An 18,427-nucleotide genomic window follows, 5' to 3' on the forward strand; every position below is an offset into this window, starting at 1 on the left:
GCCTCCTGTGGTCTTGGAGTGACCACCTCTCTGTAACTCCTCTCTATGACTTCCTCGCTCTCCCTGACCAGACGGAGGTAATCGAGCTGCTGCTCCAGGTTCCTAATACGGTCCCTTAGGAGCCCCATCTCGATGCACCTGGTGCAGATGTGGACGTCTGGAAGGCTATCAGATTCCTTGACCTCCCACATCTGACATCCAGAACAGTAAACTGCCCTGGCCCTCATTCTCCCCCCTTACCTAGGATACAATACAAAGTACAATACAATACAACTGCTACAGTACAATACAATCAGCAGGGATCTGACTCTCAATCAGCTGCTCCCTCTTGTCCGCTTCCACCAATCAGTGGGTTCCTCAAGCCCACGTTTTGAAATGCGAATGGAACGTTGGAATGTTGCAGATTTGGGTTCCACTCCTCCCTCTGCGACCGCTCCAATGGCTCTTGGGCTGTAAAAAAACAAGCCCCGCACTCGAGTTTTAATCCTACCGCTCGGGCGTAGCCCCTCCCTCTGCGACTGCTCCAACGGCTCCAACGGATAGAGGGGGAAGGAGGCAAATGGGTGCAAATCCAAGTAGGGCACAGGGAAGAGAGAGGGGGTGGGGTGCTGTTTGTATGTCAGTTACCTATCCATGTTCTCCAGACATGCTGCTTGACCTGCTTAATTATTCTCGCACTTTGTATCCTTTTGTATAAACCAGCAAGTTCTTTATTTCTACAGTACATGCCTAATATGACATCTTATGCTTGCTGTGAAATAGGCTTTGCATTTGAAAAGGTTGTTTTTTCATGACAGAGCATGCAAAAAAAAGACGGATATCTGAGACTAATGCCTGGTGTCAGTAGGCTGGAAAGCATTAAGGATTAAAACTATAGGCACCAATTGGCAAGTAAAGCAATCAGCGTGAGGGATGGTATAGTTGCAATAGGTGTGAGGCTTGGTTTGCCTACCTGGAATTTTACTGGGTTAAATCAGTGCTCAGAGGGTTCAATCAGTAGTTGGTAGTGCAATTAGCCGATAGGTTTGGGGAAAGTTACAAGTTTGGGTTAGGTTGAATGTTAGGTGCTGCCCTTCCACTCACCTCCAAGAGAGCGTTGCGTAAAAGCAAACAATTTAAAGACTATGTGAAGTGGTTTCCAACGCATTAGAGTGATAGCACTGCTGGATACCACTGTTTGTATCTAGATTCCTCTATACGTTTGTCACATACATAGAGAACCCAGAAGTAAAATCACAGTTTTTGGGGACAAAGAGAAAATTCCCTGCTCTACTGTTTATTTTTATAACTGAAGTTGAATTGAGTGTTGCTTAGTATGGTACATGCACGTTAATACTTTTTCTTAGAATTAATATTTGATACTTTCCAGGCAATAGATTCATTTAATAAAGCACTGAAAATGCACTCAAATTTTGCTAACGCATATTATCAGCGTGGATTGTGCAGAATGAAGCTTCGTGAAATAAATTCTATCTATGACTTTCACAGAGCACTTGCAATCGACCCTCAACTCTTTGAGGTATTTAAATTTTTCAGTCTGCGTTTCTAAACATGCACGAAATGTATTAATTGATTGATAAATGTTCAATATCTATACATACGCTGAATTATTTATGTACTTGTTACTTTTTTTTAAACATTGAGAACACTAATTGATTATTTCATAGAATATTTATGAAGTTGCTTCAATTACAGTTAACACGTGTTTAGAAATTTCAGTAGCTTTATACAATACAATACGGTTTTATTCATCACATTGCACATAAAGTGCAAGTGAAATGAATTTGCCAGCAGCAGTACAATGATAAAGAACACACAATACACAATAAAAAATTAACACAAACATCCACCACAACATTCATCACTTTGGTGGAAGGCACAACATTTGGCCAGTCCTCCTCCTCCAAACAACAGCGATGATGTTTGAAGGAATTATGGATGTTTAAACATTATGCTGCAATCCTGTTCCAAATTCCAGGTTATGATTTTGCTCCTATCAGCTCGATTACTGCCATGTACAAACACTTGTGCATCATGGTGATCTTGTGGTTCTGGGTTCTGATGGGGCTTTTTCATGGGGCGACTTGACGCAAGATGTGACCAGAGTGAAGTGGTCGTGGTCTAGCACGATATCATACGATATTACGGTGGGGTAGACAAAGAGTTCCCACGGTACTCGGCATTTCTGTTATTTGTGCGAGTGACTTGTCCGTCTCCCGAGCTTTCCCGTTAAATCTTGAATGAGCATTGTAAACTGTCAAGTGCAATTAAATCATCACGTGGCACAAATGATGTCATAATTTATTTTATGGCACTTAGAGACATGATTCCAACCTCAAACACAGAGGGTGTAAAAGCTGTCTGCGACTTTTTTACTTTGCAGCTGCAGGGCACAGACAGACTTATAAGAGAAGTTTAAGTTAACTGCAAAAACAGCACTTTTACATCTATAGCATTGTATGTTTTTAAATCTTGGATAACATTAAATGGTTCTCCTGTTGATGAACTGATATATCGTTATATATACTCACATGAGCACCCGGGATACTCCGCAGCCTTCGTCTCCAGCAGGTTCCGTTTTCTCTCCCTGTTTCTATAATCCTCTCTGGATTTATCGTAGAGAATCTCGTTAAATTGGTACCATTCTACAAGTTCCCCCTCTTGTTCCCTGGAGAAGTTATATGGCCTTACCTTCTGCCATCTTCCCTTTAAATAAGCGTCTGTAGAGGCTATTCCTACAACGGCTACTGGCAAAAACCTTTCTGACACGCTTTACCCCCTTTCTTTGAGCTTTTCTGGGAGCCATCTCTGCGTGTTCCTGTTAAAAAGATTATCCAACAATGACAATGAGGTGGGACATCCTCGATGGACACATGTTCCATTGGCGACATTGAGAACACCTATTTTACTTACCTTCTGTCCCCTCTGTCCAGCTTCCGGGTTTACCGTTCGCAGGAGTTCCCACGGTAACCGCAAGAGTTACTACGGATATCGCACTGGCCACTATGTTCATAAAATGTTGCAATGCTCAACCACAAGTGTACAAGTCACTCTTGGAGAAATTCAAGCTTGCTTGAATTTTCTCCCGAGTACCCAAGTTACACGATTACCTGCCGTTAGCGCCACGGTGGTCCACGAATGCCGTACTGTTATCGCACGAGGTTCCCATGATGTTAAACTCTGGTTACCTCTTGCGTCAAGTCGCCCCGTGAAAAAGGGATTTGATGGTGCTTTTGTGTTTCAACTTCATGCTGTTGTTGGGCAGGACCCCAATTATAAAATATGGTATCGTGAAGTGTGCTGTAGGAATATGGGATTCAGCATGGTGGGAGAAGGGGTGGGTGTTTTAAATATTAGAGTAGAGCAATATGGAGGCCGTAATTTCAACTTCAAGAATTTAAAACAAAGTCATTTGTCACCTTAGAAAGCTAACATTAACCATTACATATATTAAAATGTTGAGCAATTACCCCAATATTCACTTGTCCTGATCCAGGGATTCCTACCCTTAATATCTGAAACCTTGATCTCTAATCCCCTTCCTGGATCTTAAACCTCACTTTTATTTTTCCAGTGATGTCTGATGCACAGTTAAGTAGTTAGCTGTGCTGGCAGTGGCCAAATGTTAAGACCCCGTACCTCGCATACCAGTACTGACTTTAGAATAACAAAGCCCAAAGCACAAAATCTGTGGCTTCGTAAATCCCATTTATGACGAATGTTAACACAAATTTATATCCCTCGGCATTTTACAGATATTGAATACATTTTAACTTTTGGATGGGAAACCCACTGAAAAAGCTAGGCTACCACATGCTCTTACAGTGAAGGATAGAATCAGATTGTTGAAATGAAACAATGAGTTGACCAGTCCAAACTGTTAGAGCATCATCCTTGAGTATTCGTTATTTTAATTAGTTAAATTAAGCACAGGTTCAGTGTAGAATTTCAATGTGGAATTTCACAATGAACACTAAAAATCGTAACTTAAGTGAGTGCTATGGAATGATAAGCAAATATAAAAGGTATTCGAGAGGTATGAAATATCACTATAGAGGCACTATTTTTATTATGTTATGATGGTCTTCAGGATGGAAACAAGGAATGTTATTTTTCACAGAAGGCATCAACATCTAACCAGTAATTTGCTAGGTAATTAATAATTTAGTAACCTGAAATACACATTCCTTTTAATTGATCTACTTAAGATCCAGGGTACTGCATCCATGGGGTATACTTTTTTTAATTGACATTTGAACTGAGACTACTCTTCTTCTTGCGTATGGCATGCACAGCCTAAAGTTGTAGGACAACTTGTTCTATTTGATCTTATTTGATTGTGCACGCCAGGTTGAATCGTTGAAACAGGGCGGACCACGTGGACATTGCCATCTCCCACCCCAACTGAGACTACTGTTTTAAGATAAATCCAGAAATTATTTTATGATAAACATCTTTTACCAGAAATGTGGAATTTATTATCTAATGAGAAAGTTGAGGTGAATGCTATGAAGCATTTAAGGTGTAGCTGGATAAATGACACTGAAAGAGATGAAAGATTATGCTAAGAAGATTAGATGAACTAGAATTGGCTTGTTCAGCGAAAATGGCCCGTTTATGTTCTGTATATGTTGTGTAGCTATTTTGTTTGCCCAGACTCTGGGGTTAGGACAACAATGATATTTGGAAGCCCAAAAGATCCTGCAAGATGGTTCATACTTTACAAATCTGAATTATTGATTTCTTCATATTGGTGTTTGGCCACTCTTGGATTTCTCATCTATTTCTGGTCAGCATAAGTCTCAAAGTTTCTTACTGCCTAGATTAATTGTGTGTCCCACCAGCAGGATCCACTTCCTGCAGGGGAAAGCTTAATCAAAGACCATAGAAATTAGAAGCAGGAGTGGGCCATTTTCAAGAGAGAGAGATTTAACTCTTGGGGCTAAAGGAATTAAGGGACATGGGGAAAAAACAGGAACAGGATACTGATTTTAGATGACCAGTGCTGGCTCGAAGGGCCGAATGGCCTACTCCTGCATCTATTTTTCTATGTTTCTACTAGACTAAGTGGGACCCATTGGGTCCCCTGTTCACACGGAAGGGCTGGTCCCCCAACGTAATATTCCACCTCTCCACCAATTCCAATATTGGTGGTCAGTAGGGGGGGGGGGCTTTCTGGAGTGCTAGTATGGGTATTGTGGGCTGAAGGGACTAGTTTCCAGAGGGCTAGTATGGACATTGTGGGCCAAATGGATTCTTCGGGTGACAGCTCAGTCACTCAAGCCTGATGTGCTAGCAGCTCACCCGCGGCTGGTGGGCGAGCAGTTAACTCACGGCTATTCATTGAAATTCCATTTCAAGCAGGGTGCAAGGCAAGCAAATTCAAGTGCAATTTCTTACCACTTCAAGAGGGGTGCAAGGCCACCAAATGCTAGAGCTGTTTAATGCCATTTCAAGCAGGGTGCAAGGCCACCAAATTCAAGTGCAGTTTCCTAACACTTCAAGCAGGGTGCACGGCCACCAAACTCAAGTGCAGTTTCATGCCACTCCAAGCAGGGTGCAAGGCCACCAAATTCAAGTGCAGTTTCATGCCACTCCAAGCAGGGTGCAAGGCCACCAAATTCAAGTGCAGTTTCAAACCATTTCATGCAGGGTGCAAGGCCACCAAATTCAAGTGCAGTTTCATACCATTTCAAGCAGGGTGAAACCACCATAAAACCACACAAAACACCACACTCTTAGTTCAGTAGACATTCAGTGTGTTCAGTTGATTCACAGCTCAGACAGAGTTGTGACCTCTCCCTCCCCCATCTTGCAGAGTGAGCCACACCCACACTTCCGAGTTTTATAATCCCTCCCCCCTCCCACCGGAAGGGGCATGGCCTTAATGTCATGATTGACAGGTGAGAGATTCTTAACATTTTTTAATACACTAATAACACTTTTATTTTTCATTGATGGGAAGAATCCTCTGCACCTGATGAGCGGAGGGGGACTTAGTAAGATGGCCAAAAATCACAGCCGTAAGTGGTAGCGTTTTATCTAAAATCAATATACAGTGCAAACAGGAAGTTGTCAAGTTACCACCACCAACAATCATTTGCAGTGCAGCATTTCAAAGCTGTTACCACCACCAGTAACAACCATTTGCAGTGCAGCATTTCAAAGCAGTTACCACCACCAACAACCATTTGCAGTGCAGCATTTCAAAGCAGTTACCACCACCAACAACCATTTGCAGTGCAGCATTTTAAAGCAGTTACCACCACCAACAGCCATTTGCAGTGCAGCATTTCAAAGCAGTTACCACCACCAACAGCCCTTTGCAGTGCAGCATTTCAAAGCAGTTACCACCACCAACAGCCATTTGCAGTGCAGCATTTCAAAGCAGTTACCACCACCAACAGCCATTTGCAGTGCAGCATTTCAAAGCAGTTACAACCACCACAGCCATTTGCAGTGCAGCATTTCAAATCAGCTACCACCACCAACAGCCATTTGCAGTGCAGCATTTCAAAGCAACCACATTTTCATTTTCAAACCACATTAAGGGCACTCACAGTTGAGTAGACACGTGTTCAGTGTTATTCACAGCTCAGAGAGACGTGACCCTCTCGCTTCCTCCATCTTGCAGAGACTGAGTGAGGCACAACACTTCCGGGTTTTATAGTCCTTCCCCCCTCCCACCAGCAGGGGCAGCAGAGAGAATGTCAATATTTTTAAAACATTAAGAACTCTTTTATTTTTCCATCGACGTGAAAAATCTTCTTGTCCTGCGCAGCGGAGGGGGACTGAGTAAGATGGCCAAAAATCATAGCCGTAAGTGGCAGCGTTTTTTCAAAAATCATGAAATAGAAAAACAGGAAGTGGTCTAGATCTTACTTTTAGTAATATAAATTTGATCCTTCATGTCACGGATGTGATTTCGGTAAAATCGTAGCCAATCACACGCTGTCTTGATCATGCCAGTTTCCTACATTAACTCTATAATAAAGACTCACTATGCTCTGGGTAAAGGCATTCAGAGAGTTTGGAGATGCCCCATTGAAATAGGCCCTTCAAACCACTGTCCACGTCGATCATTAATCATCCATTCACACTAGCTTTACTGGCTTTATCTTGCACTAAACGTTATTTATGTTATTCCCTTTATCATGTATCTGTACACTGTGAATGGCTCGATTGTGGTCATGTATCGTCTTTCCACTGACTGGTTAGCATGCAACAAAAGCTTTTCACTGTACCTCGATACATGTGACAATAAACTAAACTAAACTATCTAATTCCCACTGTGTAGTTCTAGTTCCATCTAATCCCACTTTCTCACCCACTCTCTACACATTAGCGCCAATTTACAGTGGCCAATTATCCTACAAACCTGCACGTCTTTAGGATGTGGAAGGAAACCAGAGCGCCTAGAGGAAACCCATGCGTCCACAGGGAGAACATGCCAACTCCACACAGACAGCACCCAAGGTCAGGATCAAAATGGGGTCACTGGCGCTGTGAGGCTGCTGCTCTCCCACTGTGCCGTCCCTAAAATTCAAAACTAATCTTGCCTATTGAAATGGAGGCAGAGATTGATCGATGACTTTTTTCTCTTCAACAATGCTGTAGAAGAAAAATAATTCCCTTATAACATTTAATATACAACTCTACTTCATATATAATGTTCCCAATAAACAGAATGACAAAAGTGGCTTTTTATAATATTTCCTTTGTCTCTGTAGGTCTACCTAAGCCGAGCTGTGTACTATGCAAATCAGCAGCGCTATCTCAAGGCCATTCTAAGCTGTAATGAAGCACTGAAGCTTCAACCCCAGAGTGCAAGAGCCTTTCTTTGTAGAGGAGCACTGAAATATCATGCTAAGGTGTGTGAAACTTTTTTTCTATTTATTTTAGTGGTTGATAAATGAATATGATTGTGGTGTTATTTAAAGAATCAAATCTAAGGTAAACTTAGATCTCAATCTTCTAAATTCTAGCAAGTACAAGCCAAGTCTATCCAGTCTTTCTTCATATGAAAGTCCTGCCATCCCAGGAATCAGTCTGGTGAACCTTCTCTGTACTCCCTCTATGGCAAGAATGTCTTTCCTCAGATTAGGAGACCAAAACTGTACGCAATACTCCAGGTGTGGTCTCACCAAAGCCCTGTACAACTGCAGTAGAACCTTCCTGCTCCTATACTCAAATCCTTTTGCTATGAATGCTAACATACCATTCGCTTTCTTCACTGCCTGCTGCTCATGCATGCCTACTTTCAATGACTGGTGTACCATGACACCCAGGTCGTTGCATCTCCCCTTTTCCTAATCCTCCACCATTCAGATAATAGTCTACTTTCCTGTTCTTGCCACCAAAGTGGATAACCTCACATTTATCCACATTATACTGCATCTGCCATGCATTTGCCCACTCACCCAACCTATCCAAGTCATCTTGCAGCCTCCTAGCATCCTCCTCACAGCTAACACTGCCCTTCAGCTTCATGTCATCCCCAAACTTGGAGATGTGGCATTCAATTCCCTCGTCCATATCATTAATATATATTGTAAATAGCTGGGGTCCCAGCAATGAGCCTTGCAGTACCCCACTAGTCACTGCCTACCATTCTGAAAATGACCCGTTTACTCCTACTCTTTGCTTCCTGTCTGCTAGCCAGTTCTCCATCCACATCAATACTGAACCCTCAATACCGTGTGCTTTAATTTTGCATACTAATCTCTTATGTGGAACCTTGTCAAAAGCCTTCTGAAAGTCCAGATATAACACATCCACTGGTTCTCCCTTATCCACTCTGCTAGTTACATCCTCGAAAAATTCTATACTTTCTTCAGACATGATTTACCTTTCATAAATCCATGCTGACTTTGTCCAATGAATTCACCACTTTCCAAATGTGTTGCTATCCCATCTTTAATAACTGACTCTAGCATTCTCCCCGCTACCGATGTTAGACTAACTAGTATGTAATTCCTCGTTTTCGCTCTCCCTCCCTTTTTAAAAAGTGGGGTTACATTAGCTACCCTCCAATCCTCAGGAACTACTCCAGAATCTAAAGAGTTTTGAAAAATTATCACTAATGCATCCATTATTTCTGGGACTACTTCCTTAAGCACTCTGGGATGCAGCCTATCTGGCCCTGGGGATTTATCAGCCTTTAATCAATTTACCTCACACCACTTCCCGACTAACCTGGATTTCACTCAGCTCCTCCATCTCATTTGACCCCTGGTCCCCTGCTATTTCCAGCAAATTATTTCTGTCTTCCTTAGTGAAGACAGAACCAAAGGAGTTATTCAATTGGTCTGCCATGTCCTTGTTCCCCATGACCAATTAACCTGTTTCTGACTGCAAGGGACCCACATTTGTTTTAACTAATCTTTTTCTCTTCACATATCTATAAAAGCGTTTGCAGTCAGTTTTGATGTTCCCGGCCAGTTTTCTTTCATAATCTATTTTCCTTTTCCTAATTAAGCCCTTTGTCCTCCTCTGCTGGACTCTGAATTTCCCCCAGTCCTCTGCTAGGCTGCTTTTTGTGGCTAATTCGTATGCTTCATCTTTTATTTTGATACTATCCCTGATTTCCCTTTTTATCCACGGATGCACTACCTTCCCTGATTTATTCTTTTGCCAAACTGGGATGAACAATTATCCTAGGTGATAAACCCTATTTCAGTGAATGGTGCAAATAGGTATCCCAAAAGCAGCATCAGGCATTCCTAAAAATCATGAGGTGCCATACCTAGAAAAGTAAGATGCTATAGTACAGGATGACATACCTTCAGAACAGCATGCAACAGATCGAATAGCAATCTCATTATCAAGGGATCAGATCAAGGTTCTGCAGTTTAACCTAGTCATGAAAAATGACTAGGTTAATTGCATTTCGTTGTCTCTGTACTGTACACTGACAATGACAATTCAAATTGAATCTGAATCTGAATCTGGATAAGGAAAATAGGGATGGAGATTCTGAGAATAATCCAATCATCAATGGCAGTAGGGCCTAGCATATGATTGCTAGAAATAAGGCCAAAGCATTTACCACCATGTTCAACCAGAACAGCCAAATAACTGATGCACCTGTTTTCTCAAGTGATTCCACCATCAGAGAAACTAGTCTGTTGAAAAATCGAAGCTTATGGGGTTCAGGCAACTGCATTATTGAAGATTTGCTTTTAGAACTAGCTTGACTGTTCCAGTATATATACACAATGCTGACATCTACTTGACAGCATGGATATGTTCTGTTCAGAAATACATTCAAACTAATTATCATTTGTTTAGTTTGCTTTCAAACATTAGCAAACTTGTGGAAAGTGTCATTGATGGTACCTCTAGGAGGCAGTTATTCACCTATGCCCACCTATTCCCATGATCACATGACTCCATATATCATTGTAGCTGCGATCCCGACCTCCTCGCAGACTGCCGACCCAACCTCCTCACTGGCCCGAACTTCTCGCTGACCGCCGGCCCGACCACCTCGCCGACCATCAGCCCGACCTCCTCGCCGACCCTCTTGCTGACCCTACCTTCTCAACAACCACTGGCATCCTCACTGACTGCTGGCCCGACCTTATCGCTGACCCTACCTCCAACCGCATACTTTCCCCTTATATTCAACCTCCCCAAGTGCAGGATCTCACATTTGCTCAAATTAAACTTCATCGGATGTTTCTTCACTCATTTGTGTAGTTGATCTATAGCCTGTTGTCTTGGTGTTGTCTGCAAACATGTTAACTAACCCATTTATGTAATGGTCATTTATGTAAATCATAAATAACAGAGGGACCAGCACAGATCCGTACTGAATTCCACTGGTCACAGACCTTCAGCCAGAATAATTATCTTCCACCTATTGGAATGAAATGTAAATAGGTTGGTTAGTAAGTTGGTTTGTTAAAATGGAATACTTGTAACTTTGTCAGCGCCCTTTATGTGGTGACTCTTTGCATACCTTGGGTATGTAATACAAAGAATATCACTGCGACTGGTTATATGTGACAATAAAGTATAATTCATTCATTCAGACGGCACCAAGATTGCTGGAGTGACGGACAGCGAGGAAGGCTGTCAAAGTAGACAGCATGATAAAGCCTATGAAAACCTTCCACCAAAATGAGTGTAAAAGGTCATTCCCGTAATGCCCGAGCGAAACACATACCACTCTATTAAACCATTTCATATTGAATTACATCTCTCCATTCACGTTTGATCACTGATTAATGGTTTTATTATCTGTGCTGAGAGGAATCTTACTTCCGACTCAACATTTCAAGTAAATATTTTGTTTAACATTTATTAATGTCAATTTATTTTTAATTGTAGTTATATCACTTGGCAATTGATGACACAACTGCTGCAATAAACATTGATGAGGCCTGCATCTTGGGTTACTTTAACAGGGCTGTCAGTTATCAACAAGCAAATGATCTTCAAAAGGTATATATATAAAAAAGATAAAGCGAGATTCATGAAGCTGAGTGAAACATAAATGAAAAATGATATTACTGAGTGGTATGCCCTCCAGTTATCAAAAGTTCCAATATCCGAGCTATTTCTTCCATGAAGTAACCATAAAATGAATGTTGATAAGAGGCTGATATTTGCAAAGAGTTGTGACATGATTGACATTCTGATCAATTCCCCCCACAATTCGCTCCTCTGCTATGTATTGCAATACATTTTTATAGATGTCTGCATCTTCCCATGATTCCCAAGAGGGCATTCTTGTGTAAGGCTAACGATTAAGTTGGGGACGAGCTTGATTTCACCTTTCCTCAATATAAACACGTGCATGCCTTCTTTTACTGTGAGACGTGATTGGTTACCTTGTTGGAGGCGTCACTGGCTACCCACTTCCTTGCCTGGCCTCTACTGTACAATAACTGTTTTTTTTCTCACATTCTAACAAAAATGTAGTGATATTCGGTAATGGTTGTTTAGAATAATTACTGAGATTGCAAGATCTGAATCATTCTACAAAACCACACCTATTTATTTAATGTTAATTGTGGAGTTGTTGCAGCCATTAATTTTAATCCTTTGGATTTAGACTTCGTAGTGTAGAAATTTTACTGCACAACTGTTTTTCCAGACTTTAAGTGAACCCCTCACTGAAAAAGATCAAATTGTACATGCTGAATATATGCACTTAAATGCCAAAATATAGCACCATAAAGTATCTAGCAGATATTTGTACATATGCAAACGATTACAAGGCATTGCTACAATGAACAAGTCAACATTTTAATATCCATGTAACTGAATGTGAAATTGGGAAGAATAAAAGTGTTACTTTTGGTAGTGTTCCAAATATGCATACAACAGCCAGCTAGCATTACCTCTGCACTGACCAAAGATACCATTTAACCTGATATGCCAATTCAATTGCCCACAGTTCAATGTCTGACTGTCATCCTCCCTTATCCCTTATTGCAGGGTACTGCTATTTTTTCAGCAGCTTTAAATCTATTATTTGGTATTGCTGGTGAGTTGCTTCTGTCTCTTCAGTTCCTAAGTTCTAGAAAATCAAGGTGCCAGCTGCGCCATTTAAGCAGAGGAGAGATTTCAGCACCTTCCAATAACAATGTACAATAGGAAGCACTTTTTAGATATTAGTAGGTATGTTACAAAACTTACCTTCAGCGGCGCTGCAGTTCATGTCACTGCCCGTGTGTGTGACTTTGGCGCCTTTGAGAGGGGGACGGGTTTAAAATGCTGTTTTCTCCAGGCTGTTCAAATCGATGTTCGGCAGCCTGTTTAGTTGCTGAAGAAAAATCGCTCCGACATTCGTTCTCTGGAGTTATTTTTAAACTGCGCTGGTAATTAAATTGCTAGTGTAAAATAAAAATCACCTTCTAAAGCCGTGAACGCCGACAAAGGGACGGATCTCACGTAGGGGACAAGGCAATGTACGCCGTTTATTTTTACATTACCTTTAATCAAAATTTCATGTTGCAAGAAGGTGACTTGGGACCCATCCGAACCGGCTGTATTTTTCCTGCAGATATGGGGTTTAAATTCACTGCAACTGCAATGTTCCAAACGATCACGTTCCAGAAAAACCCACTCGCAAGATGATTTAAATAGCCATTAATTTACGGGAATTAAACATTAAATTCCTTCCATTTGGCCTATAAATTCATGACAATGAGATTTAAAAATCATGTTATATTGTGAATTATTGGGTGAATGTTATTTGGACACTTAGGCTATTTAAAAATGTTAACCTTTTCTTAAGAAATTGATAGATGTTTAGATCTAGTAATTGAATTTTGTAATTAACTACAATTAGGTAACTAATTAATTATATGCTTTAATTTCAGGTCATCCGAGTAAGATTGTTTCATATTTGTTTCAGAATGTTTCAATCTATAATAACTGAAAATGTCATTCAGTTCTCTTAATTCTTAAGAAAGTTATGGGCTTTTGACTATCCTCGATCACAGCTTTTGAGTTAGGTCAATGGAAATGCAATAGGGAACAAGATGCTAATTTCCGAGTATGAAAATGGCCATCACATTTTTAATACTGAAGATATGAAAGTGAATTAGGTGTCAAATTAAACTTCTGGTTATGCTTTATCTGACGGGATAAATTGCAGCCTTGATTTTTTTAAATCTCAAAATTTTGTAACATTGCTAATATTAGGTTTTCATGAACCAGAGGCAGGGTGGTTTGAATGAGGGATTTAATTTCCTTGGAATGTATCATAACAGCCGATTATATCATGGAAAGAAAATAATTTCTTTATAATATTGAGGGTGTTTACTGTCATAATAAGCAAAGTATTAATTTGATTGTGTGCGCATTTGAAAGCAGGTTTTGTGCTGAAGGGGTTAAATGACAAAAAGTGACAACTGCCATGGCTTCCATGGTTATCCGAGTACAACATGTTGCTTTTATGATTTAAATTTTTAAATTATAGTATATTTTTGAACTGAAGACTAAAGTGAATAATAATAGATGGGCGTAACTGAAGTACTAACTGAGCATACTGAAAAATGCTTATATCTGCAGCTATATTTCCCACACCCATATTTTCATGGAAAATGCATACCTCAAATAATATTTTTCAGGCACTGAAAGATTACGGGATAATCCAGCTTCTTGGGTGCAAAAATAAATTAAATCTGAAGGCATTAATTAATCGTGGTCTACTGTATCTGAGCATGGAAGATCACTTCAATGCATCGCAGGTTAGTAATCCAAAGACAAGAGAAAAACAACAACATAAAAACTTTGGTGGTTGCCAAAAAAATTAGTTGAATGGTTTCAATTATGAATGTTTGCAGAGTAGAGGAGGTTGAGAATATGTACTACCAAAAAGTATAACTTGTTAAATCTGGGATGGAGTGCTTCAAACTCAATCATGATCAATGATATATTTACAAAGATTCAACCAGAGATGGGGCGATCGCTCTTTGCAGATGATGGCAGCTTATGGAGAAGGGGGAGGAATATAGATTTTATCGCGGAAAAAGTACAGCAAGGGATAGCCCAGGTGGAAGAGTGGGGAGGGAAATTCTCTATAGAGAAGACAAAGATAATGGTTTTCACAAAGAAAAAAATTAAAGAGGATGTCCAGTTAAAACTATACGGCAACAATTTGGAAAGAGTAAAAGATTTCCATTTCCTGGGAGTTCATTTTGACTCCAGATTAACGTGGAGGGTCCACATTACAAAAATAATTGAAAAATGCAAAAAAGCCATCAATGTAATGAGATGCTTGGCAGGTTTAGAGTGGGGAGCAGATGTACTATCTCTTAAACATATTTATGTATCACTGATCAGATCCAGACTGGAGTATGGCAGTATAGCTTATGGGTCAGCATCTAAGTCAGTGTTGTCCGAGTTGGACAAAGTCCAAGCGGAAGCTCTAAGAGTCTGTATAGGAGGTGTGCGGACGTCACCTGTATGTGCACTACAGGTGGAAACTGGGGAGATGCCGTTGAGACTGCACCGCAGACAACTAATGGCTAATTACTGGTTAAGCCTCAAGGGTCATGGAGAGAACCACCCAACAAAACAGGCAGTACAGGAGTGCTGGGAGAGAGGGGTGGCTCAGTCTGGAAGCTTCGGCTGGATTGGAGGAGTTGTGGCAAGGGACATGGGAGTAGAGGATAAAGAGTTCTGCCCTGCAGTATTATGGCCATCTGTGCCAATATGGTTACTGAACATCCCAAAAGTTGATCTGGAGATATGGGAGGCAAAAAGGAGGAACAAAAATTCAGACCTAAAGACAGAATATAATAGCCATATAGATAATAGATACAGGGAACACCTCTTAATTTTCACAGATGGATCAAAGGACCCAGTAGCTGAAACAACAGGGGCGGCTGTGGTAGTCCAGGGGATGAATGTTGAGCTTTGCAAAAGAACAAATAACTATTTGACAGTATATACAGTGGAACTGTACGCTATTTTGATGGCAGTTCGGTGGATGGAACAGGTGCAACCATGCAAAGTATTAATATGTAGCGACTCATTATCTGCAATCCAGAGTATTGGGTCTGGTGCATCCCATAGGCGGCCTGACCTAGTGTATGAAATCCTACTACTATTAAGCCAAGTGACAAGGAGGGGCAGTGACGTGACTTTGTTGTGGGTCCCAGCACACATTGGTGTTCTAGGAAATGAAAAGGTGGATAAATTAGCAAAGGAGGCTTTAAAAAAAAGAAACATAGAGGTAAACTTACAATTATCCAAATCTGAAGGAAAACACATTGCGTGGAAGAAATAAATCAGGAATGGCAACAATACTGGGAACAGGAGACAAAGGGGGGGGGGGGGGGGAGACACCTCTATTCGCTACAAAACAGAGTGGGCATTACAGCAAGAAGAGGGGGGAACAGGAGGGAACAGGTAGTATTAGCAAGATTGAGGATAGGACACACTCACCTGAACAGCACATTAAAAATATTGGGAAAACACCCTACTGGGCTGTGTGAGGAATGCCATCAGCCAGAAACAGTTCAGCATGCCCTAATTGCATGTAGGAGATACGAGACAGAAAGAGGAATTATGACCAGTGAAATGAAGAAAATTGGAGTGACAGAAATATCAGTAAAGAACATTCTAGAGTGTGGAGGGAAAGGAAAAGGAGTAAAGGTGTTGTTTGATTTCTTGAGGGCCTCTGGCCTTATAAAAAGGATATAATGTAAAGACATGAGTACTGTGGAATGAAGCCAGAAGGTGGCAGCAATGCAACATTGCGGATGATGGTTGCAGTAAAACTCCAAAGAAGAGAAGAAGGAGAGCTTCAAGGCACAATGGCACAGCTGGCAGAGCAGCTGCCTTCACAGTACCAGAGATCCATGTTCAATCCTGACCTCGGATGCTGTCTGTGGAGAGTTTGCACATTCTCCCTGTGACTGCGTGGGTTTCCTCCGGGTGCTCCGATCCCAAAGACATGTAGGTTTGTAGGTTAATTGGCCCCAGTAAATTGCCCCTAGTGCGGGTGCAAAAGTGGGGTAACATGGAGCTGGTGTGAATGGGTGATCAATGGTCGCTGTGTACTCAGTGGGCCAAAGTTTCCATGCTGTACCTCAAAACTAAACAAAATCTCTTTAAAGGGGAGATGCATTGTGACAGGTGCAAGCACTCGCCAGCATTCTCCAGTCAAAGGCAAAATGGAAGAATGGAAGATATGATGTAATATGGTAAAGCAGTCTACATGATATACCAGCTGAGGATTTTCACTCCATAATTAGCTTCAACCTTAGCTAAGCTGTTTGAGTGCAAATACAACACTGGCATCTATGCAAAAATGTGGTGAATTGACATGCCACATCCTGCCTGCATCATTGGGAAATCCAGTCTGGCTAATAGCTAATTGTTACTCCATCAGTCTCCTTTCAATCAGTAGCATAATGATGGACACTGCCTGCAATCAAGCAGCACTCCCTCATCAACAAGTTACTAACATGCAATTATAGTCTTGCTGAGACCATCTCAAAGATAAAATAGCTGAATTCTTCAGCTAAAGCAAAATTAACACTTTTTAAAAATCTTATCTTTAAAGTTTTTGGAGACTAATTTAAATAGTAATTATTTTTTTTAAAGGGTTACTGAATGTCCTTAAATATTCGTCAAGTAACATGCTCATCTGAAAGTCAGACAGCATCTGTGGAAAGAGACCAGCAGATCACATTTCAGGTCAAAGAACTTTGGCAGTTAACTCCCTCTCTGCGGATGGTGCCTGACTTGCATTTGCATTTTTACTTCAGATTTCCAATATCTGCAGGTGTTTGAGTTTCTTTATGTTTGGAGATCTTCTCAAGGTAAGTGCAGACTTTGAGGACAGACAACCAGTGAACTCGGCTTGATCAGTGGAAGATCTAGGAAACTGAATAATCATTGTGAATCCATCTTACCAAAAGATTAATTATCTGATTTTAAATATTTTCATTTATAGGATTTTAAAGCAGCAATTGTGGAAGATCCTAAAAATCCCAGCATATATCATGCGATGGCAATCAGCTATCATAAGTAAGTCACAATATAAAAGTTTCTTTAACAAGTTCCCCTTTGAGGTTTCAACCCAAGTTATAGCAGGAAAATTTGAAAGTTCAAGTTCCAGATTCCCCAAACAACAGGAAGTATATTGCCTAAAGTTGTAACATTATACAATTGACAATTAGGTTATTCTTACTTGAAAAGTGGTGGGGATAAGTAGAACTCCAATAACCCTCCATCCAATGGTTTGACATCTGGCTCACCAGGGTAATATCTGCAGCGCTCGCTGCCCATTTACTTGGGCTTTGGTTCATAAGTTCCTATGTTTTAGGAGCAGAATTAGGCCATTCAGCCAATCACATCTACTCTGCAATTCAATCATGACTGATCTATCTTTCCCTCTCAACCCTATTCCCTGGCATTCTCCCCATAACCCCTGACACCTGTACTAATTGAGAATTTGTCAATTGCCTTAAATATCTATTGGCCTCCGCAGCCTTCTGTGGCAATGAATTACACAGATTTACCACTCTCTGACTAAAGAAATCCCTCCTCATCTTTCTAAAGCTTTGGCCTCCAGTTTTAGACTCCCCACTAGTGGAAACATCCTCTCCACATCCACTCTATCCAGGTCTTTCACTATTCAGTAAGTTTCAATGAGGTAGCCCCTCATCCTTCTAAACTCCAACGAGTACAGGCACAGTGTCGTCAAACGTTCATCATATGTTAAGCCAATCATTCCTGGGTTCATTCCTGTAAACCTCCTCTGGATTCCCTCCAATGCCAGCACATCCTTCTTCAGATATGGAGCCTAAAACAGCTCACAATACTCCAAATGCAGTCTGGGCAGTGCCTTATAAAGCCTCAGCATTCCACCCTGTTTGTATATTTTAGTCCTCTTGAAATAAATGTATTTGCCTTCCTTAGTACCGACTTGACTCGCAAATTTACTCTACCAGCA

At 40.9% G+C, this 18,427-nt stretch overlaps 1 protein-coding gene across 5 annotated transcripts in view; it reads left to right on the forward strand.

The window, feature by feature from the left end:
• ttc6 (tetratricopeptide repeat domain 6) overlaps positions 1-18,427 on the forward strand; it is a 162,003-nt gene that overhangs the window by 119,006 nt on the left and 24,570 nt on the right. For 4 of the 5 annotated variants that reach the window (XM_055640545.1, XM_055640547.1, XM_055640548.1 and 1 more), the window contains 5 exons: positions 1,370-1,519; positions 7,731-7,871; positions 11,335-11,448; positions 14,088-14,207; positions 17,426-17,499. In XM_055640545.1, coding sequence (XP_055496520.1) covers positions 1,370-1,519; positions 7,731-7,871; positions 11,335-11,448; positions 14,088-14,207; positions 17,426-17,499 — 599 coding nt within the window. The remainder of the gene's footprint in view (positions 1-1,369; positions 1,520-7,730; positions 7,872-11,334; positions 11,449-14,087; positions 14,208-17,425; positions 17,500-18,427) is intronic. The other variant, XM_055640546.1, reaches the window with a different exon arrangement.

Source organism: Leucoraja erinacea, chromosome 9, assembly GCF_028641065.1.
Source record: "Leucoraja erinacea ecotype New England chromosome 9, Leri_hhj_1, whole genome shotgun sequence".
Taxonomy (NCBI): domain Eukaryota; kingdom Metazoa; phylum Chordata; class Chondrichthyes; order Rajiformes; family Rajidae; genus Leucoraja; species Leucoraja erinaceus.